Source organism: Pangasianodon hypophthalmus, chromosome 11 (assembly GCF_027358585.1).
Source record: "Pangasianodon hypophthalmus isolate fPanHyp1 chromosome 11, fPanHyp1.pri, whole genome shotgun sequence".
NCBI classification, from domain to species: Eukaryota; Metazoa; Chordata; class Actinopteri; order Siluriformes; family Pangasiidae; genus Pangasianodon; species Pangasianodon hypophthalmus.
In genome coordinates this window covers 18,383,637-18,411,434 of record NC_069720.1, presented here as the reverse complement: position 1 = coordinate 18,411,434, position 27,798 = coordinate 18,383,637, and the positions used below count along the sequence as shown (strand labels likewise).

General features: G+C 37.4%; 1 protein-coding gene across 2 annotated transcripts in view; it reads right to left on the bottom strand.

Annotated features, from left to right (window-relative positions):
• The window catches only part of LOC113526284 (inactive N-acetylated-alpha-linked acidic dipeptidase-like protein 2), a 243,522-nt gene that overhangs the window by 56,145 nt on the left and 159,579 nt on the right, over positions 1-27,798 (bottom strand). For both annotated transcript variants that reach the window (XM_053238111.1, XM_053238112.1), the window contains exons 6-10: positions 26,123-26,266; positions 15,481-15,570; positions 13,816-14,021; positions 9,984-10,109; positions 2,486-2,629 (exon numbers count right to left, since the gene is read on the bottom strand). In XM_053238111.1, coding sequence (XP_053094086.1) covers positions 2,486-2,629; positions 9,984-10,109; positions 13,816-14,021; positions 15,481-15,570; positions 26,123-26,266 — 710 coding nt within the window. The remainder of the gene's footprint in view (positions 1-2,485; positions 2,630-9,983; positions 10,110-13,815; positions 14,022-15,480; positions 15,571-26,122; positions 26,267-27,798) is intronic.

The window sequence follows — 27,798 nt, the reverse complement described above, 5'->3', positions numbered from 1 at the left end:
AAAATTCATATCATCCTTATTCCAAAGAGAAATAGGCTAAAGATAATAGAGAAAAGAGTTTCTGAAATTGTAAGAACTATAGGGCACTTTTAAAATAGGAATGTACTACACTGTACTGTTGTTTATTACTGTTTACAGCAAGAGTATATCACTGTACATTCACCTCAGAGCATGAATATGTATAGTTTATCTAAAATTAATCTAAGGTACAATGGTGGTCTGTAAGATTATGTGCACTAAATTAAATGTATGCTGCATTCACTGTCCCAGGCGAAAGATGCACATCCATACACAATTAACAATTTAGCTTAGCTGAATATTCCCGCCTCACAGCTCCATGGTCCCCAGTTCAATCTTGAACTCGCGTTCCTATCTGTGCAAAGGTTTGCTTGTTTCCTCTGGGTTCTCCGGTTTCCTCCCACCTCCCAAATACAGGCAAGTAGGTGAATTGGTTACTCTAAATAGCCCTTAAGTGTTAATAAGTGTTTGAACGTGTGTGTGGTGTCCTGTGATCGACTGGTGTCCCATTTGTGTATTTCCACATGGAGCAAGCTGGAGCAAGTGCTATTTTATAAGTCGTCGGTTAATGAGGGTGGAAGCCATATTGTCAAATTAAATTAAATTTGAAGTGATTAATGTGATAATTACAAATCTTTGAAAATATGCCTAACCATAACTTTCCCCATGTAAATATTGACATAACTTTTGGACTTTAAAGCCTAACCTTAGTTGAACCAGTTGAATATCTCCTGAAGGGTCTGATAACATTCTTTGTTAGCTGGGGTTAACAAGAGGACATTAGGTGAATAGGACATGAAATTACTATTCTTTGGATATCACTCAGAATTGTGGATAGCATCTCTTCTCCTTCCTCTGTATAGAAGAATTGAGTGTGACCTTGTTAATGTGGTGTGTTTCTCAATCTTTCCCAACCCCTTCAGCCCACTGTGCACGCCTCTACCTGTCATTTCACTCTCCATCTATCGTTTCCACATAATTAAATCCTGCTATCTGGTCAAAGTGCCCCTTCATGTGTTCCTCTTTACTTCTGCATCATTGCTTGGCATTTAGAGAGGGCACGCTCGCTGCCTTCACAAGGTCCAGGGCCATTTTGTACAGAAGCAAGGCTGCATTAATGGCTGTAGGTGCGGTAATTCTGTGCCCCTGGGTCATGTTTGGATGTTTTGCTTATGGAGCGTTATCTATATGAGGCATATCATCAGCTTCCAGATGCCTATAAAAGAGAATCAGCAACTGAGCAACTTGTAATGTAATGTAACAAGGGCCTTGCTCACTAGTGTATTAAACTGAAATTTGAGGGACCAGGAACTTCTGATGTTACTTATAAAAAGAAAAACCTACTGGAGACTTTGGCTTGGATTTAGGTTAATCAAACTCCCATTCAGGTTGAAACTGGGAACTGGGAAAGGGAGCTGTAGGAGGGCAGATGTGTAACAAGTACACAAATGTGCAATGGACTGAACTGCTGTCACAAGCACAGCTCTCATGAAAAAAAAAAAGAACATATGGTGCTTTTCAAATTTACAAGGAACTGTGAATCACCTTGCAGAGCATGTGCTTGTTCTTAAAAACAGTCACGGCTTTGGCTTTGTGAGGCACTGCAGCAGTGTCACACAAAAGCCCAAAGCCAAATTTAATTTTAAAAACCTTTTTGAAGGAGAACCCTATTAAAATATAACTGGGTAATGGTTGGAAGTTCTGGAGACTACATATGAGAATGAAGGAAAACACACTTTCTTTTAGTTATGTAGTAATTCATTTCAATGCCTGTGTTGTCATGTTGTAAATTGATTGGTGATCAATCTCTTGCAAGGTTACTGAAGGAAAGAATGCCTAAAATATGTGGAAACATACTGTATATCACCTGATTCAGATAAAGCTTCCTCCATCATGGGAGTGCTGTTACAAGATCATGGAAGTGACACAAACTAAAATACTATGTAAAAATACTGTACATTTAAGAAGAAAAAAAACCCAGTAAATTTCAGCAATGCACTGATGTTCCATTCAGCCCACCTCAAGCCCAGTGTTCCCGGGATAGGCTCTGGATCCAGCATGACCCTGACCAGGGAAAAGTGCCTACTAAAGATGAATGAATATGAATAAATGATCAATTTTCCTACAGCAAATCAAATAGACACAGAGCCATAACGGGGCATTAGCCATCATTGCTGCCAATTAAGCCATATATAGTTTGTATAACAGACTTGCACCATTCAATTGCACATTTATGGATCATTATGAATCCAGACATCATTGTAGTATAGATGAAACTTAAAACAAATGAACGCTTTAGACTCTCAGTGGATTGAAAATGAGAGCAATGAACTTAACTGACCTTAGTGGTTATCTGACTATTTCAAAACAGATGGTAAGATTTAATTTAAATCATATCAGCTGGGTATCTAACTGAATTTTGATAATCCTCTGGGCTCTGTCTGTGTGTGTGTGTGTGTGTGTGTACCTCAGTTGAATTGGCAGATGATGCAAACTCCACCAGTGGGGCAGCAAGCTGACTGGTGAAGAAGTCCATGACCACAGGAGACTGCAGAGAGCTGATGTTCAGGCCAGGGCAGCCTCCAGGATGAAGGCAACTTTTTACATGTTTCTGGAAGATATAATATCCATAATTAAGAAAATAACCAATACATGTGTATGAGTGAAAGATATTTATTCGTATACATAATTGCTTTTTTAAATTGTTTGTAAGTCTTATAGACAGAATCGCTAAGGAATAACATAAAATTGGCCATGCTATTATTGGAAAAGAATTCACGCCAGGGTGCTGTGGTACCGCTACCACCCCAAAGTGGATTTATCTATAACTTATTTATTCCTCTATTACCCATACTAATTTGCCACTAATTTCTTTTTTATTTATTAATCTATTAATTTATTTATTAACAACACGAATGGAAATGGCTTAGGTTCCATGTGCTGGAGGTTTTAATAAAACTTTACACACAATCTGAGAGGCAAAACAATCATGGCCAGGGGAAAATCCAAAGAGTGCAAATGCACAGATATATCATTCAGGAAAAAAATAACTCCAATCTAACACATCAATATGAATGAACAAAACCTCACAATGTGACTGTGAGTGTCCTTATGTAATCCTTATACAGGAAGTGATATAACAGGAAGTGATCATAGAACAAGAATTGGCAAGCAGGGTAGAACTAGAGTGACATGCTTTCTAACTGTTTATAATTACATGTAAAATTACTATAAAAATGATAGCATTAGAATGAATGTTCTAATAAGTATTAGGATGTGCACATTGATATAAACCTATAAGTTATGTCACAGCCTGAACTACTGTCAAAGCTGCTGTTAGAAAATTCATTAACATCTTCTGATTCGAGAATTCAACAGCGCTGTGGTATAAACACAACATAATGTTCACTGTAGAATTCTCTAGAACAGCATTGACTAAGACCTGCCCTAGGTTACTGCAGTGCTTTCTGGCTTTAATGTTAGTCAGAATTGATTTTCATGTCTTTCCATTAAAAAGGAGTAGATAAAACTAGAGCTCGATGCTGTGAGTTACAGTATGGAGTGCTGCATCAGAGGCGGTTGGAGCAGTTCAAATAAATCTTTTAAATTGAGAAAAAGTGGCTGCAGTTTAAAGATTAAGTATTTTGACTAAAGCCTTATTTATAAATACATTTACTGTAACACTCCGTGTAAGACTTGGCTGGTTTAAGTGAGGAAAAATGAGAGTGTTTGTAGTTATGCAGCAGACCACGACATCAGAATAAACAGGAATATACTCAATATACAGTATAACACAATAACATAATAATTAACTTACAATAAACTATTATCAGGATACTACCAATAAGATGAACAGTAATCATCGGTAATAATAATAATTTGATCCTGAGCTTTCTGTGTGGAGTTTCTCATGAACTCGCCATGTCTGTTTCCTCTGGGTTTTCAGGTTTTCTCCAAAAAATATTCAGGTAGGTGGACTGGCTACTCTAAATTACCTCTAGGTGTGTTTGAGCATCTGTAAATGTGTATGCATGGTGTCCTGCAATGGATTGGTGTCCCATTCAGGGTGTACTCCCACCTCACACCCAGTGTTCTTGGGAAAGGTTCCACTACCCTGACCAGGATAAAGCAGTTACTTAGGATGAATGAATGAATGAATGAATGAATGAAAGAATGAATGAGGGATATCTGTGTATACACATCATTTCATTCTCAATGAAAATATGCTTTTACTTTTACTATAAGAAATAAATATCTGAAACGGACCAGTATGGTCATTCATGTCCACAAAAAACAGTACATGTTAACTGAAGGAGGAACGAAAATACAGGAATATTTTTGAGAAAACAGTTCAGTAAACTTGCTATACGAGTTCACCATTTCAGACAATCATTAATCAGAGCCTGATCAGACATAGTTTGTCCTTGAGCCATCAGTTTATCCAAACATGTTATTGTCCAACCAATTTTAATTGGCAATTTATCAATTCTAAATGATATCCAACACATGTTCATCCTTATGGTTCAGTTCCTCTGCTGGCTGTGTGAAACTGTGAATCACTTTATCTCTGGAAGCAGTGAAAGCTATTAAATTAAAAATTAACCATGAAAACAGCAGTGGTGAGAATGCTGGAGAGCAGAGAAAGTGTACAATAGATGAGGGTGATCACCCCTGCTGCAGATTTTCCAATTATTTTTCCCTGTATAGTGATCTAAAAATTAGGCCTGAAATATCAATATCAAAGTCCAATATCAAAGAAGCAGAAATTAGGAACCAACCATCCTTTCTCCTTACAGAGCATTTAATAAGAACCACTATGTAGACAGCATAGCAAATAACTGAGTAAATAAACTACACATGGCTATCCAAAAGCAATTCCTTAAATGAAGCTGAAAAAGAAAAAAAAACAGCTAGAGATTCACTGAATCAAACTGTTATCTCATTCACTACACGTCAGTCACTAAAAAGACATTGGATTATGGAAATAATTCATTCTCATAGAAGGTGACCTTTAGAAAGGAATTGAAATAGCACATGCATTTTAAACGAGACAAAGGCAACCAAAATGTATGAACATGCCGGACGTTATTTGAGAAAACAGACACAATATGACAAACCTGGAGACGGTCAGGTGATGATGTGCTAGGGCCTGACAGCACACCTTATATCTTTGCTTAACACAACTGTTTTATTCAGAATGATTGTGATAAACACTTTTCTGCAGGACAGCAGTATAAGCTGATATCTTGAAAGTGCTGCCCAATGCATCACAATGACATTATCCTTACTGTCTCTTTGTGTTACAAAAACTGAATATTAGACTTAAACATATATTGCGGCAAAATGAAATGTATGGTGGAATTGCTAGTTTAGTGCCTGTAAGCCTCGAGATTTCTCTCTATGTTCCAATTTATGGCAGCATGTTTTTTCATACATTATCAGAACAATAGTGTCAGACTCTTGATACTCTTCATCATGTTAGATATTAAGAGCTACTGAACTGCAACATATACAAACCTGCTTGTACTTATTGATATGCAGTACCAAATCTACAAGAGCATATACTAAACATGTCAAGACAGTAACCAAGTGTAGAGTGTTCTCAGAAGTGTGAGACACTGGTTTGTCAGCAGAGAGACCCCTTGAAGGAAGGATGTCAATTTGTCAGTGAAAGGACTGTGAATCTGTAAGCAGATATTGATCGAGGACTAATGTATTACAGGGCAAGGATGACACAAAGTAGATTACACTTGAGTGCCTCTCTTTCATATGGTTACCAACACGGCACACCTCCTTAACAGTGGGGGAAAGAGTACAAAACATACTGACTCGAGTAAAAGTGTTGCTACTGTAGTAATAATTCACTTGTGTAAAAGTAAAATCACTCAATTAAGAGTAAGCAAGTTTCCTGGTGAAAAACTATTTGAGTAATTACTTTAAGAATTACTGTTTTTACATTATCACACTGTTTCCTTTGAAGCTTGTAAAATTGAAGATAGCTGATCTCTCCACTGTCTTAGACATAGCTGATCCTGTTGAAGCATTTGGCGTCTGAATTGTAGACTTTTGGAAGGAAACTGCTTTAATTTCAATTGGTTTCAAAATGGAATTATTTAAAATTTGCACATACTGTCTTTTAATTACAGTCTTCTGGGATTAACTGCATTATTATTATTATTATATTTTTTTTTTACCCTGTAAAAAAACTCACTATAAAGGACATTTATAAATGGGCTATATTTTAACTCACAAATAATTATAGTGCTCTCAGATCTCACTACACAATTCCTGATGTGTTAATAAATGAGAAAATATAATAATATATAATAATATAATGGCAAGAAATAACAATAACTAAACAATATTAAACTTTCCAGTGTGTGTTAGAATAGACAAAGAGAAACAGGTAATAGTCAACATCCCACCCTGACAAATGGGGTATCACTGGAAAGCTCAGGATGTCCTCTTTAGCGTAAAATAGTAGGGTAACTTAAAGGAGTAAAAAGAGGGATGCTAAAAAACGTAAACTACAGAGGACAGAAATGAATAGGCGGGGTCTCAGGAGGATATTTAGCTCCTGCGTCCAGTTTGCTAACTGGTTTGCAAAATGTTTCATCTTCAGATACATAGATATGGAATGGACATTGTGTAGATAATTGGTAAAATATGTAAAGAGCTTGGTAACATGCTTAACAGGCAGAGAACGCAACATTACAACTGATTCTTTAATGCTGGAAAAGAACTGAAGGTTGTTCTTGGCCATGTAGATGTCACTTTTAGCTACATCTTATTTCACAGAATTAAATTCTAACAAGTCTTGACACAAACGAAGTGCCAGTGGCTTTCTACATGTAGCTAAAATAACGCAGAATTGTTCTTCTACAGCTAATAGAGAAAGACTTACTAAAACATTGCTGTGTCCAATCAATAATAATTCAACAAGAAATATTCTCTATGCTCCGAGTAGCATCCATCAGATCACCTCACAAAATAGCAGGGATGAGAGGCTGTCCGTGGACATTAGAGCGTTCCATGTTAACACCAGAATATAACCCACTAAAGGCGTTATGGCTCAACTTTACAAACTTGTGAATGGCATCCAATCAAAAATCTGTAATACTGAGCCAGGCTTTAATAAATGTGTTATGAAGGTGTGCATTCTGCCGTATATTTCCTTTTAATCAGAATTGACTTCTTCTGAGAGGATTACATGTTAGACAGTTTTGTTTTCCCTAAATCGATTTCTCATCTGAACACAATCATCCTGTCGGGTTTTATATAGGTCAGTTTAATACAGTCTAATATGAGCAAGCTGGGATGAGGAGGGATGAGCAAAGCTTAACAGTTTTGTCCCTCATGCTAACATCTTAATTTTATTTATTATATATCTGGTTCAGAAGGCATTCATCAATGAATTTAAACTGGTGTATATATGACGTGTACCACACAAAATAGAGTTTTGGATCCAGTCTTTTTTCAATCCTTAGCCAGATTCAGTTTTAAATACACTAACAGGCACATGTGTTACTAAACAAAGCACAATTAAATGATTTCAGTCTCTTGAATTATTTGCTACGCTGTGCTCCATAATCCCCAAAGAAGTATCTGTTTTATTATAATTGGTTCCAAAGCACCCATTCTGAACATGACAGCAGTGGCATCTCCATTTTGAAGACAGCTGCAAAGTAAGATAAGTGGGATGTAATATTATTGCCATTTCACGAATGTGAATTATCGTCTGGTTAAAATGTTCTGAAATATTGAGCCTGTTAAAGCTACCTGAAGCCTCTCGAAGGTCTGCATTCAGAAATGAATAACCTGATTGGAATAAACCAATGTGAGGAGACTAAAATAACTGCATGTCCAATTAGGGCTGGCAGCACACATGGTAAAGAACTGGACGTGACCACAAAGCTTCACACACCAAGGCACCAACTGCCACAGCAGACATGCACAAAATCTTGAACAAACTCTTTTAATTCTATAGTCCAGTTTTACATTCTTCATTCTTTCTCCATTTTCACTTTCTTTGCATTTTTTAATTCAAATTCATGACAGACAAGATAAGCAGTAGTAAAGTGCTGCGAAATGATAATAAAGTGAAAAGAACATGCAAATCCATCAACTGGCGTCCATCTCAAAATCAGTGAAAGCTCTTTGCTTTTCCTGTTTTTTTTTCCCCCTATTTTTTTTCTATTGTTCTTCTAACAGGCTGAACCTCACTTAGTAGTAAGGATGTAACCAAATAACAATACATTATTAGGAATAAATGCATAATATTCATTAAAGCATTACTTAACTACACACCAGTTATATAGTTCAATCTGTACCTATTGCACCAAAATGCACTGACAGGAGGAAAAATTTACAAAAGCTTATACCACCTCCTCTACTATCCTAAATTTCCTGAGTCACTATCTGTCTTCTGAGAAAAAAAAGAGTACTTGACTTGTCTTCATGTTTATAAAATAGGTCAGAGTCTAATAATGCCATTAGGTTTAGTACATCAACAGAAAGAGAGAGCATGTTAAGTGCATGTGAAGATACTGATGCAGACAGCAGCGGCCCTTGACCATAGATTTTGGTGGGTCAGGATGACAATAACAACATAGCATTGAGCAAATTCAAGAGGTTATGCTATATGCTACTACCTAATGAAAATTTATAGATTAACCCAGTAACATACCCAACAACATACAAGCTAGCAGTTCATTTATATATATATATATATATATAATTAGTGTGATGATTAATATATAGTTAATAAAACAATAGTTTTTGCATTATTACCTTTACCCTTAAACCTATGATTTAAATTGCAGTCCTTCATTAATTTAGTAATCCACTTTAGAATCATGCCATGTGTTGTATAAGACAATCCTTAAACTAAAAAAAAAACAAAAAAAAAAAACACTTTGTTGTCTATTGAGAGCATATGTTTAAAGAAGCTTAAATGTCTCAATATATACAGATTAATGTTTGCCATTGAATATCTTTCTTCATTCCTCTCTTTCTTTCCTAATGCTTTTCCTCTGCATCTCCTTGCAATTGAAAAACAAAAAAACAAAAACAAAACAAGAATGTAGAAGAGTGGGAGTCAACTCACAGATTCAGAGTAAGGAATTTAAGGCTCAACTTGTTCCTGTCTGTTATGTATTGCAAAAGACATCAAGAAGTGAATGTTCTATCTTTTCATAAAAACATTCTCTGCATATGTGCACTCATCAAAGGGCACATCTTATTTAAAGTATATTAACTTTCTTTTCCTTTTAGAAAACTTCTTACAAGACTTGTGAGAAATGAAATCAAGGCCATCATCACTCAGATTCCTGGAAAGGGAAGGAAATAATTACTTCTGCAAGGTACAACCATTTTTCTCTTTGAAGTAGAGCTTTTGCATGTGAGAGTTACAGCATGTGAGTAGAGCAGGTCAGGACCCTCTTTATTACACTAAAATGTCACATGTGGACTGGCATTTAGGTTAATAAAGAGGATTATTGCATGCATGAATATAATAGGGCATCCTGTCCTTGGAACATGGCCTTTGACCCTCTCTGAACTAGTCATGACTTATACCTCAGGGGCTTATTAGGGAAGAAATTCACTGATGATATTTGAATAAGTTAACCTTTTCACCAACTTCTAAGGCACCAGGTGTGATTTTACAGGATAACAGGCTGTCACTATGAAAGAAAACCCAAAGGAAATCTGGTGGCCTTATGGGTATTATGTGGAAGTTGAATTTATTAAATAATTGTTTCACATATTAGTTCCTAAACCCTTAGCCTGGAATAGTAATGGGTATTAAGGATTAGTTTTGAATCAATGCTTATATAAAATATGATATAGCATGTTGTAAAACATCATGTATCTATCATGTGGCTTAAAAAATATTTAGGGTTTTAGGAAGTTTTTTTTTTTGACAAGAAAGGGTATACATTTGAATAAAGTGTCTTGCTCTTTACCTTATGGATGTCAGTAGCCAGTTGCAGGAGAGATGGTGATGCTGTAGACTGTGGTCCATATGCTCTAACTGGACTATGGAGGCTGACATAGGCCACTACCCTGTTCTCCAAAACCACCTTGTTCGCCTGGAACCACATTGAAACAGATCAGTAAATGGGTGAAATGTGCAGAAATGTAACAATTAGTTACCTTTTAGTCTGAGTCTGCTACCTGTTCTGTATTATCATTGGACTAATACTAATACAATACAATATAATTTAGGGGTGTAACAATGAATTGTGAAACGATGCATCATGATGCAAAATTTGATGATGTGAATCGTGGAAATGTGCGAATCACACTGTGGGAATCGGCATTCTATTAATTATGCATCGAGTGTGATTACACTGTTTGAACAGCAGAGGTCCCAATCTGCGTAAGCCATAGATTTAAAATATATAGAGAGCGTGCACCGGACATGATAGCTCCAGATCACAATGGCAATATAGGTTATATAGGTACACAACCACATTATATCTGTTAGAAAGAGCTCTTCAGTCGCTTTTAAACAGCACCGCTGCGATCAGTGGTGCCCAAGAAAGAAGTTACAGAAAACAGGCATTTTAACTGACGTTGGAGCTCTATTTCTAGTTAAAATGACGCCTCAGGCGCTGCTACGGAGCTCATTATGTTTCAAAGGATCACGTTCCCCAGGTCAAAGACTGGTTTATTCAAATAAATTTTGGGGATATTTTATAAATTTATTTATTTAGTTTTAAGATATGGCGAACCTGTAGTACATTTTGTTTACAATATTAAATCTGTTTGTAGCAATTTTTCACTAATTTTATACAGCCAAAAATGCAGATTGTTTTGCATTGGTTATGAGTCAGAAATTAAAAAAATATGTCTTTTAAGTCATAATTTTTTTTTCCATTCAATTTTTTTTTCAAAATCTTCTGAGAATCAAACTGAATTGAGTCATGAATCCAGTATTGTGAATTGAATCGATTCTTGAATGGAGTGTATTGTTACAACCCTAGTATACTTTTATGAAATTACCAAACAACAAAAGCCATTATGTGACCTTTTCTTCAAATATGGTTACTTTCTCAATCCCCCCCACTAAGCTACTGTAGCTCTCCCTTATCACACGACAGCTACACTCTGCAAAAAAAGGTACTAAACTGCACTTATCCTTGTTGCTGGGCTGCTACACTTATCTTTTTTACCTTTAATACGTATCTATTAACTGGAAATATGGATATAGTGTATCTTTAAAAGGGTGCAAGCTAAAGGGACAGCCCCAGCAACCAGAAATGGTGTAGTTTTGTCTGAGACCAGTAGTGATGGCAGAAATTAAACAGTGATTGGGTCTGGGTAAAACAGGGTAAAACCGTAAAACTCGGCAAAACAGAACTGGTTTTTGTGAATAACATTAACAAGTTAATAAGACCTGTGTAACTCCTAGATACAAGAGTGCTTTTTTGGGTCGGCCAGGCCCCCGTAGCTTCTCCACTGTTCTGAGAGTGTAACAACTAGAGGGTGCTTCCTCTGATCCACTGTATCTATTCGAAGATATATCACTTAATAGGAACACCTGTACATCTTCTCATTTATGCATAATAGTGCGAAAAACAAAAAAGAGTGGTGAACAGAGGGGCTGCAGGCTGATAAATGTATATTTCTCCTTCAATTTTACACCTTACACCTTTTGTACCTTCCCTACTTCATTAATTCCTGTATGAAATTCCTGTAATTTCCTCACCCTTGATATGATAATGAGAGGGGCATGTCCAAACCATGTCCATATCCAGGTGTTAGACTGGTCCAGGGTTTATGGTCCTATTATCTAAGGTTAATGCAGACTAGAGCAATCGAAAGTGTCTGTGTTGACCACATTGCCTTTGTCCACCAAGCTGCTACTGACTAGGATGGAATTTGACATCGCCTCTCTCATCAATGTCAATGTCATTTAAAGAAGACATCCTCATTTTTTCAGCAATGTCTTCAGAGCTATTCATAATGTCAGAATATGAAGTTTACTTCTCTATTTTGTAGCCCTAAATGGACAGGCTGGGAAATTGCTTTTCTGAAATACTTTTGAAATGGACACTGATATTTGCTCCCTCGCAATAGTTTTCCTTTCATTGCAGGTTTTTGAGATGGAAAGGTAAAATGTAGTTACCTTTTAACGTTCTGTGTCTCACATAAACAGGTGTGACATTCCTAGAGAAGTCTTATTATGTTAATTATTATTAATGCCCTGTAATACTTCTTAGACAGTCTTTAAGCTCTGTACCTATTCATATGAGTCACTGTTTAATAAAGTATTAATAGCATTAATAAAGCACTAGACTTTATATAGATACAGACAGATACCGGCTCAGCGTCAGCAGTGGAAACAGATAGATTCCAAGTAACTTGCTCACAATTTGGGAAAATGCACTTTAATGCTGTACTTTTTCATTGCTGTAGGGATTACTAAACAGAGATTAGTACTCTAATGTACTGTAATACTTCATACACAAGCTTTAGGTTCTGTATCTATTCCACTCAGCCACTGCTGCTTCCTCACGCCATCTCAGGGAGTTTTTCCTTGCCTCTGTCACCACTGCACATAAAGCTGTTTTGTAAAAATGTCTATTGCTAAAATTGCTACACTAATAAAGGTGAATTGACTTGAATTGAATTCAATTATATAAAGTCTTTTGCTCTATTAATGCTACAGAATTACTAGCAGCAAGCTCTACATATACATTTTCTATACAGATAACTTCAGAAATCCGAAATAGAACCTAACTAATCACAGACAGTCTACAGATAGATAATAGCTATGCAGTATATCATCAGCAGACTCGTGTTGGCTTGCGTTGTGTGTTGTGCACAAACAAGGGGTTTCACAGATTCCATTTCACATATGATATTTTTATTAAACATGAATACTTGATTAAAATGAAAATAAACCATTTTTTTCTAAACTCTTAGAAAAAAAAAGTTCCTTGAATGGTTACCAGTTCTACATTTATAACCTTTAAAAACTGAAAAACACAATGCCACTATCTGTATCTGTATTTGTATTTAAATCCAAAGTGAGCATAGCCTAAACTGGAAGCATTCAGTAAATATGAACCCTAAAACTGACCAGGCAGTTACTGACCAGGCAGTTACTAAGGATGAATGAATGACCTCTAAATGCATTGTGCATCGACTTATGTTCATGGTTATAAATGTGGCCTTTCTTCATTGCCTTATCTGTCTTTGTCCACTTGCACCTCACACCTACACGCTTCACATCTGACTGCTCACCCTCAAAAAAAATAAAAATTTGTATCTGTTTAGAACCTAGCATCTGTTCCGAATAGTGCAATTGTATTCGGTTAATGTGTAGATTATTAAGTATTGATCAATTACACAAAAAATACAAAAAATAAAAAAAAAACACTAACTGCCAGACTATTCACATTAATTCTGAAACACTTCCACTGTCTTACATCTGTCTTATTCAATTTTGCTCGGTTAACTGGTTACGTTCAAGCACAGTGTTTTTCCTCTTGCCTATGTTCTGTGGCTAGCAGCCTCCAGGGTAGCCTGTATGATGCACTTTCTTTCCTCCTACAGCTATGAAGACGGCTAAGACATAACATAAATATGCATGTAAACACACTTGACCTCCCATTAAACCTAATCTTGGCTCCCATGAGTGCTCTCAATTCATTATTCCCTATTCAAGTAGCTTCAGGAGATCATGTAATCATACACATGTGTAGCAAAAGCAGTGTGGATGTTAACATCGTAATAATTGGGGTGAGGGCTCTCGAGGAGCACAGAGGGGAATATTTAAAATTTTACCTCTCCCCACTCAAAGGAGCCGATGTTGCCGAGGGCAGAGCCTCCCAATGAGCAGAAGACAATAGTACGGTCCGGCTGCCAGAGTGCACGAGTCTGAGCTGATATGGAGGCAATGATCTGAGAGACGACTGCAGCACCACCACTCCAGTCTTCCAGGGTGCCCTCGTACCAGCTACTGTGACGAGCGCCAACGAGGACGTATCTATCTGCAAACACACACAACCCAGTAAGAGCTGACCCAAAGTAACTAGAGCTTATATGCATCCCTGAGGGTAGCTGTAATGAACATCACCTGCCTCTGAGTGACAACCACGAGGCAAAAAACTACCAATAAAAACTGACAGCCATTTGAACAAAGCACAAATATTTGAACACAAATACTATAATAAGATGTGGTAGAGGAGTCTTGAGGCAAGTTACTGGAATTCAGGGAATCAATAAATAAGAAGGAGAACAACAATCTATATTAAAAGCAAATGCTGGTTGGAAAGTCACCGTACAAGGAGAGGAACTTTTGAATCATATTTCAGCAGGTTATGACGTAGTAAAAAAGGCACAGTAAATCACAGAAGTAATACGGACTTTTAACACTGCACAGAGAGGGCAAACACTGGTCAGTAATTAAATGGCTATTTTCAGCTGCCAGCTGACCTGCATTTGGACACCGGTGGCAGACATTGTTTTAAGTGAGTAGTGTATCATGGTGTGGAAAAAGGGCTGGCTCAGCACCTGATGCTTTGTATAGTCCATGTCCTATATTTCACTCTCACTTTCTCTTCTACTCTCTCTGCCTAAAACTCTGACAATAACTTTAGGGACTTGTAGCTGAACCTATCATGTTGCAATACAGGCAGGCTTTACAGTGACCAAACACAGAGTATCTGTACATTTTTGAACATTTACACATCAATTATGAACACTGTATTGGTATTTTTCTGAAGGAAAGTGCTTGCAAGGAGTTACAAGTGAGGGAGGGATGAAAGAAAGAAAGAAAGAAAGAGGGGCAAATAAAAGAGGATGGGATGGAAAAATAAAGAAAAAAGGAGTAGAGAAGACAAAAAGACAGAATGGATGAGATAAACACAATGGAAAGAAGGAAGGAAGGAAGGAAAGAAGGAAGTACAAGAGAAAATAAATAGAAAAAAAGAGAAAATGAGAAGTATGTATCCCTAGAAAAGCAGAGAGCCAATGACACTGCAACCTTCAACATCCTGAAAGTTATGAACAAAAAGAGTGGGTTTAAAACAAAGTTGCTAAGTGGTTGGCTGAAAAGTCCATTATAATCAGAAGACATCACCAGTCAGTTCATTTTAAATTCAAGAACATTCTGTCATTCCTAAGTATCAGTATTCCAAAGAATTGATGGATTATCGGAAAGAATGTAGAGTTCTTCAATGAAACAAGAATTTCATTGTACAGTGTAATTCTATGTGCATATGACAATAAACTCTTGAATCATTGAACCTTTTAACTTTTTAATTTAACTTTTACAAACATTTAAACAAAAATAATATCACTTATTAGGTGAAAGGATAATAATAACAATAAGTATAATAATAACATTATTCTTTTTATTCTTATTTAATTTTTTTATTTATTTGCTACATCAGTCATTAATAAAATACTGTGTTTATGTGTTTAGCAAAAATATAGACAATTTCAAACCTGGATTAATCTTTCCTCTCAGGTAGCCAATGACATTATAGACTGTTCTGTATGAGGTTTGGGATCCGATGCTTAGCTTTATCCTTTGACCTAAAAATATAGAGAGACAGCAATTAATTAATTACAGGAATTTTCAAATGTGATACTTTCTTGACTTGAGCTTAATTTATCCATAATAAGCAGTGTGTGTGTGTGTGTGTGTGTGTGTGTGGGTGTGTGTGTATGTGTGTGTGTGTGTGTGTGCATGTGTGTGTGTGTGTGTGTGTGTGTGTGTACTTATGGTGGTATAACTTGTTATTAACAAAAGGGTTTTTACACCTGGTGGAGGTAATTTAATTTCCAAAAAACTCATGTCAGTGATTGCCAGCTCTATCATCACTAAAGCTCACCCACTTTCATTTTTATTATTATGGCATAGAGGATCCACAACACCTCTCATGCAGCATCTCTTAAAGCTGATGCAAAAGCAAATAAAATTCCTTCTACCCACGAGAACCTGATGCACGCCAGCCAGTGCATCAGTGAAATGAACAGGTAGGCGCTATATGCTCTTCTCTGTTGGCAATTACACACAAAACAGCACAGGGGTGAATTTTAATATAGCCAACACCCTGACAGATAAATGCATTCTGTGTGTGTGCATGTGTGTGTGAGTGAGTGTGTTCAAACAGAACGTTGGCAGATAGGATGTGTGATCTCTGCAGGTTTGGGGTGCAGACAGGATTGAAAATTCCGTTTCAACAGGACCCCCGGATCACAGGCAGATGTGCTGGCCTTGGGGGTGTAGCACTCAGACGCTGCCTTTTTACATACTATGTGAATATCAGAGGGAAATAAAGATGAAGTCGGCAGAGAGGATGCAGGATGCATGCTGCGTTTACTTACACAGCGGATGACAGCGACGGAGATGTGTGAGACTGGTTTACTGACGAGTGCTTCGCTACACACTTGGCGTAATTTAATTTAAGCTAGGACAGCAGTGGTCTCAACGCAGGCAACCTGATTTATCACTCAAAACAAGACACCAAATGACTTTAGGTAAAGAGCTAAAGCCATATTTAGCTCTGTGGAGGTATGTACAGAAAGTTTGCACATGCTAAAAGTACAAGTAAATCAATAAATGGGCTTGGCCTTGAATAGATTAACAGAAAGTAAGCATTTGGGTTCTGAAACTCGTTCGAAATGACTGTGAATATTTATATTTTTAGAATTTTATCAAAAGATAATAAGTCTAGAGTCTATATCTTGATATGAATTTATACCTCCATACAGAGGTGTGGAATCAAAACTGGGATCCCATAGGACCCAACAAAAAAGTTCATTCTCATGTGAGCATACAATCAGATATAAAGCTCATGGAACAATGATGTGTTGATTAACATCGGAGAGTATTGGACACAGTGAGATACACTGCAATGTACTATATTCATGCACTTTCAGGAAAAAATGCTTTATTCTAGTCAGAGGTAAGGTAGGTGTAGGTAAATTGTTAATTTGTTTATATTTTTTTGAAAATAGAACCAACTAAGTTTATTAAAAAAAAACATCGCAGATGGGTACAAATAAAAATAACTACAGGATTGGTCAGTAATCCTTTGAGAGCTAAAATTCTCTCTACCAATCTAGTAGAGAAAAATAATTTTAAAACTTCCAATGGATGTGGAAATATAGATATAAGTTACTTGTGCTAGGTGTACCACATCTACTGGGTTTGGAAACATAATGAAAACCATTAGTTCATAATGAGAGGTCGGTTAGTCGCCTGGTTTATTATCGTGAATGGAGAGAAACAGTAACCGTGACACCCACTGCTACCCAAGCTACTCGCCTGTGTTAATCGATACCATTATAATTAAAAGGGTTTCAATAAAGCTATTCCTTGCAGCTTCTCTGCTTGAGCACTGTAATTGCGCAGGCAATTTATTATACTTATGGCATTCATCGGGGACGCTTGGGGGAGTTGAGGTGATGTGGCAGGGAGCAGACATTTGCAGAAAATTCCAATTCGTTTGGGCCTTTCTCCCTTCGATTGCTTTTCTCTACGCTGAATAAGTGTGAGATGAATCCTGGCTGGGAGATGCACAGCAACACAAACCCCCCAAAATGGTGCAGTCATTCACATTCAGCTGCATACTGCGCTACACCAGATGTTCAGAATGTCATGAACAATACATCGCCTGGCTTTTAAACATCACACAGTGTGTCTCTTGAGAGCAGGTCCTCAAGAAGTCTCAATGGAAAGGACAGAGTAATATGATTAGAGCATGGTGGAGCAATATAGTGGGCTTAATTGAAAGGGAATTAAAAGCGAGGACACTGACAGATGGAAACAAACGATTTGAAACCTCGGGAGTGGTCAGTGTTCAGCCCAATCAATACAGAACAGATTACTAGTTTCTAAGCATTTGATCCTGCTAATGGAACACAGGTGGTGGATTGGGGCTGGAGTCATGGTTGGGGAGATGCAGAGCTCGGAGGTAAGGTGGACATAGGAGTTTGAGGCACGAGTTCCTCCTTTGCTCCAGGGAGTTTGCTCACATTGATTGCTGGACATTTGAGTGGTGAAGGTGATGTTGTATACCTGTCAGTGAAATATATCTCTAATGTCAAAATTTTCATCATATTGTGTCCCTGTAGAGCAGTTGACATATACACACACACACATACACCTACACACAAATAGGCCTAGACGAGTTCCAATTAAACACGTTCTCATCCAAACCAGTAAGCGCTGACTCATAATAACCCCAATACCAGCAGCCTTTAACTTCTTCATTCAAACTTTGGCAGGGGGATTTGCCTTAAAGCCCATGTCCTTTCATTTTGTCGCTGGAGCTGAAAATCCTTTACTGTCTATCAAGCTGAGACGGCGGCGCAGTAGCACAGGCTGGATCTCCAGGGCGACGATGCAAAGATAAGCGAGGATTTTAACTCAATAGCAGGAATTAGAGCTTAATAACCCCCATTAAAACCTGCTGCAAATGCCTCCCAGCATACACGCACAGCCAGAAGAGGGCCTCCATGAGCTGCAGCTTTATGTGTGTGTGTGTATACAGTATGTGTGTGTATGTGTGAATGTGTGTTAGAGTGAAAGCAAGTGTGAGAGGTTTTTCACATGTGTATTAGTAAGCTTAAGTCAGAGACTTTCAGCTTCCAATTTTGTATACAGGCTTTGTGGGTATTTTTTCAGTGATTTACGTAGACGGAATTGAATAGTCAAGCAATAATAACCATAGAGGGAGACAGATCAAGCTGGTAGGTGCTGTGAACTGCCATAACATGACATTGTATAACAGCTCATCCCCACAGCTTCACGGCTGCAATAAAAGGTCAGAAAAACCCATTTTCACATTTAACCTGCCGTTTACCTTCAATGATCTTTTTGTACCAACCATGACCCTTATGTTCACATGAGCAGAGCAAGCCGGAAAGCGACCATTTATTTTCTTTCTTTTTCCAAGGGATTTTTCATCATTTTTCTTCCCAATTTAATCACCTGCCAATTATCACCCACCAGCCAGTTCATCCCCATCAAACAGTGGCTACCAACCAAGGTTAACACATGTTTCCTCTGAGACATGTGAAGCCAGCCAAGTGCATCTTTTCAAACTGCTGCTTATGCTGCGTCACAGGGCGGCGTAACACACACAGCGGAAAGCGCTTTCTGCCCCCTTCTGCATACGTGAGATCACAGGAGCCCATGATTGGCACAGTGTCACTGTGATTGACAGGTGAGAAAGAGTATCTCCCACCCAGGAAGTGTGGCCAGTTTTTGGCTCTCGGCCACAGATGGCTGTGACATCATCAAGATTTAAATTCACAATCTCCAGAGGATAGGCTGAACCCATTTCTGTTGCACCACTCAGAGTGAGCCCATTCATTTTCGATGTATGTGCGTGACTGATGCCATGATTTAGTCAATAACAGAAGGAAACAAAGCAACAAGTGAAATTTGAATTGAGATTTTCTCAATTCTGTGTAAAGTAGCTATGATAAATCCAAATGATTGGCTCAAATGATTCCTCAGACCAATCAATTACCCCCCCACTCACTAATTTAGTTCCTACCGGCAATTACTTCCAATTTATTGTATGGTGCACAAGATGCAAGACAAATTATAACTGGAGTTTAATTTTATCTTGCCATGCGTGACCTCTTATTAAACCTGTATAGAGAAATTACAAAGCAAAATAAAACTTTGTAAGATGTAGGAGATCTTTCATGCCTCTGGTGACTGTATGTAGCTAGTACAGTTAGTTTGCTTTGCTAAACTGCTAATGAAGCTATTGCAAAGCCTTGCACATAATGTAAACCAAACTTAAATGCATTTTAAACAAAAGTGATGTTCATAACACTGAGTCACGTCACACGTCCATTTTTTTCAGGCTAACCCCTCTTTTGACAGGCCAAGACACATCATTCCCATTGTGGGACCCTGACATAACAGAAATAAAATTGAACTTTAAAGTCAGTTGCCATGGCAATCATCTAATATATTTCAGCCTGGAGATGTCACAATACACCTTTATGTCAACAAAATTTCAAAATAAACAGAAGCATTCTTGGTAACACTTTCTATTAAGGTCAAATTTATAATGAACTATGAACATGTTCATATAATGTTATAATGGATTCATAAGATATTATTGTCATTGTAATTATTTCTGAAAACTGTATTACACTTTATAGCTGTTCTTATTTGTGAATTATTACATTATTCATTATAAGTAGTGTTTATAATACCAGTATCAAGCTCACCCTTGTATAGTCCATGACAAGATCTGTCTTAATTTTTTTTTTCATTAAAAAAAGGAATCAAATCAGAGGGATTATTATTTAATTACATTACAAAATTGACAACTTCCGAAAGAACTTGTCAGTGTGTCTACAACTGAAGAAAATGCACTAAGCAAACTAGGACTGTTTCTTTGGTATTGGCATTATAATGTGTTATAAAAACAACATATATTGCATTCTGTTCATAATTTACAAATGCTTATAAGAATTCCCATAAACTGTAATGCCTTATCACAAACAATTATAACAATGTATATAATACCTAAGCGATGTATTATAACATGTTATCATGTTATGAATGTGTTCACAGGTCATGATGCATATGCATATGCATAGAAAGTGTTACTGTTTTTATATTGGAATAAGTAAGACTTTATTAAGTGCTTATGTAGGTTTCTGCCATTTGTCATGAACAGCTTATATAGGTATTATGTAACCCTATGAACACCACTCTTATGTATTTTATATAATACCATTATCATCTATCAGCTATCATATCTGTATATGTATCCAGACTGATGTATACTGATGATTATACTCTTCATATATTTTTCATTTCTCAGTAAAGAATGTTGCTCCATTTATACTCTGACCTTTTATCACAGACTTGTGGTTCAAATTAATTGACACTCCCATTTAATCCCGCTCTCAGTTAGCCATATTTATTGACTAGCGATAATACATATGTGGCAACACTGTTAAATCTGTAAGGTATTTCACTATTTTTCTAGCCACAGAGTCAATTAACAAGTCATTCCTGCATTCTTGCACACTGATACATAATGTATGTAGATGGTAACGGTCATAATAAATGATGATCAGTGTAGACAGATGGAAATCTGAAGAAAACCTAGCGTGTGTAACCAACTGTATATTTAAATAACATGTTGCTGTTCATATACTTCTCTAAAATAGATAACATTTATCCCTATTTATAATACCTACTGCACCTCCTGTATATAAGTCATCCATTCCCCTGTACATATCACCCTCATAGCTATATATCCTTATTTGTAATTTATTGTAAATATGCCACTTATGCAATTCTGGTTAGATGCCAACTGCATTTCATTGGCTTTGTATATGTACTTTGAACAATGACAATAAAGCTGAATCTAATCTAATCTAAAAGTGTTCAGAGTAACTGATTCACATGATCATTACAACGCCCTCTAAATTGATTATATACTGTATAGTGCTTTGAGATATGATGCCCAGAAAAAGAAAGTAATTGCACTAACACTTCCTATAAAGGTCATATTTATACTGTACTATGAGCACATTAATGTCATGTTAGGTATGATTAGAGGCAGGACTTATTAGGCATACGAAAACATTACAAGGCTTGTAAGAACAAATTTGATTCGTAAAACATTCTAGATATTGATATAATTATTTATGAGGATGTACACTTTATAGCAATATTTATTATGCACTAATTCCTGTTAAATGTTAACATGATACAGTAGGGCGTGAGTAGCATTCAAAAAATACTACAGCATCAAAAAAAAAAAAAAAAAAAAAAAAAAAAAAAAAGGACAACTTTTGTATCCACATGCATGTAAATGCTGTGTGCTCAGTGCAGATCTTCAATGTGCAAAGAAACTGAGCTGCTATTATTAATAAAAGGCTGCTGTACACTACTGTGGTGTCAAGTGCTATTTTACAGGCTGGCAGCCAATTAGTGCTGGTGGATTCCAGACTGCTAAATTGATAACAAATTTGGAAATATGTCAATTTAAGCCAGCTTTACACTGTACTATTTTTGGCCCAATTTGCTGTTGCAGACAAAAATGGCACACTGGGAAAGAATTCTTTAGTCATGAGTTGAGATTGGCAGTCTTAGAAGGCATAATGTGACATGCTAACCACTGGCCAATTTTGCCTTTGTGGCCAAAGACAGCCAATGACAAAGCTGTGGCAGTATCAGAAATTTTGATTGAATATTATGACACTTATTTAAAAGCCACCAATAGAAGGACAATATAGGATTCTTCAAAACTCATGGGATGGCTATATATATACAGTAGTGGCAATGGCGAAATGTAAATGAAAAATGCTAGAAAAAAAGAATCAAATTCCTTATTACCTTAAGCTTACATTGAAGAATATTTTCTGTTTACACAATGCTGTTTTCTGCAAGTCCAGATCGCAAGGACTGATGATGTAAGCAGAACGTAGTAATTTTTTTATCTTAGCGCTATCATTAGAGGATGTTCATCATATAATATGACATGGAGTCTGTTATAGAATTCAGTCAAGATCTTATTTAGATCATCTCATACATCTCATTCGGGACTGTTCATGACAATGAACCTCAATATATATTCTCAGTATACTTGTATACCACTAGATTTACCTGAATATTTGCTGTCTTCTAATTTGTATAGTATCCTCTTTGTTTTTATTTGTATCTCGATTTTATGCTACACTATATTGCATTTGAGGGGAAAAAAATCTGCTTTTTCAGTCCATCTTTTCCATCACTCGATATAAAGGGTTTAAATTTAAGTGCTTCTTTTGAAGAAAATAGTGTAGGTGCTATTGAAAAACTTGTGTCCTAAGAGCACTATACAAGAAAAAAGCCTGGCAGCACTGAAAGTGTGAACTGCAATTGCAACAAGCAATTTCAATAATCTGAGTGGGCTGCGGAGAAAAAAAAAAGTTTAGCACTCATTTAGGATGAATATGAAGAATATGAATATGGATCATTTTTCCTGTATGTATATTAATGTATCTTGTGAATTTAAATGGTTGATTTGAGTTGCTAAGTCTAAGTACGGGCCTATGATAAACAGGTTAGTTTTCTAAAAAGGAACAGAAGATGAATTTAACTATAACTATAACTCACACATTTATTTACTGTATGTCAAATTCATATGTTTTCTGACGCATTTGTGAACATGACTGACTTTATTCACAGAAAAACTGGCCAAAACAGACACTTTTGCCTGTAGAAATAACATGGCTACCTCTGGAGTAGTAAGCATTGGATCATGACAGGCTGAGGGGGGTGCATGAACTTTCTGCTAACTGTGAGCTGCGCCTCTGAAGGGCCTATTTCATGTTCTGTGTGAAAGCCAGCTTTATTCTGCAAGGGGAACGGCACTAGAAAATTGAATTTTGTGCAAGCAACGCCTCAGTAGAAGAGTTTACCTTTCACGCTTTCATCTATTCTTTCTCTCACTTTATCTCTCTCACACTGAGGCTCCAACACATACGTCAAGACTTCTTAATCTCTTGCACTACATTACCATGCTTTGTTTTTTATTTATTTAACTTTACCTACATCCTACAACCTTGTGATGCATTACAACAGGGGCTAAGCCCATAGGTGTAGCTAAGGGGCTTCCCTAGCATGAAGCAGGGCCACCCTTCTAACCACCCCAGGTAATGTCACTGTACTAAGCCAGTTTGAATAACAATGGAACCTCCATGACAACATTTCTGAGAAATTTAAAAACTCATTTCATCATTGTCCAACAACAAGGATTGTCAATGAGTATAATCTCATACAAGAACAAGCAAGTTTAGCTAACACAAAAAAGTGTTCACATATCTATTCCCTGACCAAAGTTACCACATTATTTGGAGGAATAGCATTTCTTCAGTTTGTTAGAAGCTAACGTTAGCTAATCATTTTGAATTCATATCGCTGTTGGTAGCGTACTTCATAAATTTTAACGTAATGTTATGTTAGCTATGACTTTTTGTAGCTTGCTAGGCAACAAACACATGTTTTCTGACACATTTGTGAACATGATCGACTCACATTGACTTTATTCACAGAAAAATTGGCCAAAACAGAAATAACATGGCTACCTCTAGAGTAGTAGGCATTGTACCACAACAGGTTGAGGGAGGTGCATATACTTTCTGCTAACTGTGAGCTAGCTGTCCTTCTGAAAGGCCTATTTCATGTACTGTGTGAAAGCCAGCTGTGTTCTGCAAGGACACTCATGGATGCTCTAGGAAATGGCACTAGAGAATTGAATTTTGTGCAAACAACGCCTCAGTAGAAAAGTTTACCTTAGCAGAATCTTTTACAACAGAGTTGCTCTAACAGTAATCACATCTGTATCATAAATGATGGTTTATATTAATGTGCCTGTTTTAATACATTGTTTCTATAGTAACAGCTCATACATAGGACCTTGTATGGCAGACACTCCACATAATCTAAGGCTAATAATAAACAGATTAAAAACATGTCATTGTTTGACAAAGAAAATGTATAATCATTCATATGGTGAAGCTTTCTGTAAGGAGATTTATTTATGGAAGGATTCTCCAGTGTCAGTGCTCTGTATCAGAGGTAAAGCTGTAACTTTAATTTATCCATCACAGGAAAATCATCAGGACAGTGGCTTTGTGGTGACCACATTGTATCACCCAGTCATGTATTCCCTATAAATCATAATGAAAGTATATATATATATATATATATATATATATATATGTGTGTGTGTGTGTGTGTGTGTGTGTGTGTGTGTGTGTATATATATATATATATATATATATATATATATATATATATACACTATATTACCAAAAGTATTCGGTCACCCATCCAAATGATCAGAATCAGGTGTCCTAATCACTTGGCCTGGCCACAGGTGTATAAAATCAAGCACTTAGGCATGCAGACTGTTTTTACAAACATTTGTGAAAGAATGGGCCGCTCTCAGGAGCTCAGTGAATTCCAGCGTGGAACTGTCATAGGATGCCATCTGTGCAACAAATCCAGTCGTGAAATTTCCTCGCTCCTAAATATTCCACAGTCAACTGTCAGCTTTATCATAACAAAATGGAAGAGTTTGGGAACAACAGCAACTCAGCCACGAAGTGGTAGGCCACGTAAACTGACGGAGAGGGGTCAGCGGATGCTGAAGCGCATAGTGCAAAGAGGTTGTCGACTTTCTTCACAGTCAATTGCTACAGAGCTCCAAACTTCATGTGACCTTCAGATTAGCCCAAGTACAGTACGCAGAGAGCTTCATGGAATAGGTTTCCATGGCCGAGCAGCTGCATCCAAGCCACACATCACCAAGTGCAATGCAAAGCGTCGGATGCAGTGGTGTAAAGCACGCCGCCGCTGGACTCTAGAGCAGTGGAGACGCGTTCTCTGGAGTGATGAATCACGCTTTTCCATCTGGCAATCTGATGGACGAGTCTGGGTTTGGAGGTTGCCGGGAGAACGGTACATTTCGGACTGCATTGTGCCGAGTGTGAAATTTGGTAGAGGAGGAATTATGGTGTGGGGTTGTTTTTCAGGAGTTGGGCTTGGCCCCTTAGTTCCAGTGAAAGGAACTTTGAATGCTTCAGGATACCAAAACATTTTGGACAATTCCATGCTCCCAACCTTGTGGGAACAGTTTGGAGCGGGCCCCTTCCTCTTCCAACATGACTGTGCACCAGTGCACAAAGCAAGGTCCATAAAGACATGGATGACAGAGTCTGGTGTGGATGAACTTGACTGGCCTGCACAGAGTCCTGACCTGAACCCGATAGAACACCTTTGGGATGAATTAGAGCGGAGACTGAGAGCCAGACCTTCTCGACCAACATCACCAATGCGCTTTTGGAAGAATGGTCAAAAATTCCTATAAACACACTCCTCAACCTTGTGGACAGCCTTCCCAGAAGAGTTGAAGCTGTAATAGCTGCAAAAGGTGGACCGACATCATATTGAACCCTATGGGTTAGGAATGGGATGGCACTTAAGTTCATATGTGAGTCAAGGCAGGTGACCGAATACTTTTGGTAATATAGTGTATATATATATATATATATATATATGAAATTTCAAATTATGTATAGGGCATGATATATGATATCTGCTTACCTGAGCCTGATACCATTTTGATAGGAACGCAGGGTTGGCTGTGGCTAACACTAGATGCAGAGAGCAGCTCTTTGGCTAGCTTGGCTGATATTGGCTGCACCAGCAGGGACGTCAGATTGCGACGATCTTCCCTGAAACTGCCATCTGTCATAAAAGGGAAAGTAAGAGAAACCAAAAAGTCGGAACCCCACTACATCATTGGATTTGATTGCCTTTAAACATTCTAAACACATCAGGAGAGGAGACGCTTAACACAGCATGAAAGAGCAAGCTAATTAGCTCAATCTAAAAGTTCTCTGCTTGGTTAATATCTCTAATGCAACTCCATCTAAGCAGCCAAATGTATTAAGGCAAACAGTTTGGACTTAGCTGTGCATACCTGTGGTGTGTATCCATAGATCTGTGCTACTATGAAATAAGAGTCGAGGGCTAAACAAGGTGGCTGTAATCCACCCTAAGTCCAGCACAGGAAATTCCACAGGGTTTGCGCAATGTTACTTAGGTGTCTGTTTGTATTAAAGCCCTTTCCCTGCTGCTGATTGTGGCTCACTGGTGCTACGCTAATGCGTTGGCAGATTTTAGGTTTGAAGTAATGGCTCTGGCAAAACCCAGTAGGGATTTTAGGTGGGTGCAATGCTCCACTGATTTGGCCTTATTAAAATGGAGGAAAGGTGTGCCTAATCCCACTTGAGGAGCAAATTTATTTAGCAGATTCAATTTTCCAGCAGCTCTCCCACACCGGTGTAATAGGTTGGCGTCATACGCTGCTAACAATCAGGAGACCACGGAGCTCTGCATACACTCGATTACTTTCCCCTGATAAAGCTATTTGAGACAAAAAAATTATTAAAAGCTGAAGTAGTGCCAAGACAGGAGTGGTCCTTGTGATGAGCTAAGTATTCACTCATTTGCCAGAGAAATGGGGATAGATCATATGGTTCTGAATGGCTCTTTTGTAAGCAAGGCTCTGATGAAATTATTTATACCTGAGAGTTGCAGAAAGAAAGATCGCATATAAGGGAATGAGATAATTTGAGTTAATTAGCTCAACAGTTATGAATGGGCATTGCAATAAAATGTTATTTGTGCCTGCATGAAGCATGTAGCAGCGTAATATACTAATTTGCCATAAATTGTGTGTATTTAATAGGATAATTCAACATATCATAAATGGATTTCTCCTCCTCAGGGATCTGATAATATGATCATGACATACAACTAGTTTGAATGAGATGGGGTTTAAAATTGAAACAGGCTGCAGTAAAACAGAGACAATAGAATTTTAAAAGAAGGAAGATGAAAAGCATTCCATAGTAAATCTACAGGGACACATTCAAAGCACGCTTCTTCCTCTGGATTGTCCAAGAGAACTTTATCTACATTTAGAAAGAATAAGCAAGGACATGGCCAGTGGCTCTTATCATGCAGTACCCAATTAGTTCTGCATCTTGAACAGCTAAAAACACTCTTACAAACTACACAGCACCCTGCGAAAAACAAAATCTTCCAAAATATTGCCCCTAGAGTGCTGCTGCATCAAAGAACATGATGGGTTTGTCCTTGGAAATCACAATGAGGCAATGTTGATGCCTTTCAATGGGCCACAGGCAGGTAGAAAGCTGATATAGTGGTCCATGTTATTGGAGTGTGTGAAGGAAAAACAAGGGCCTATTTTC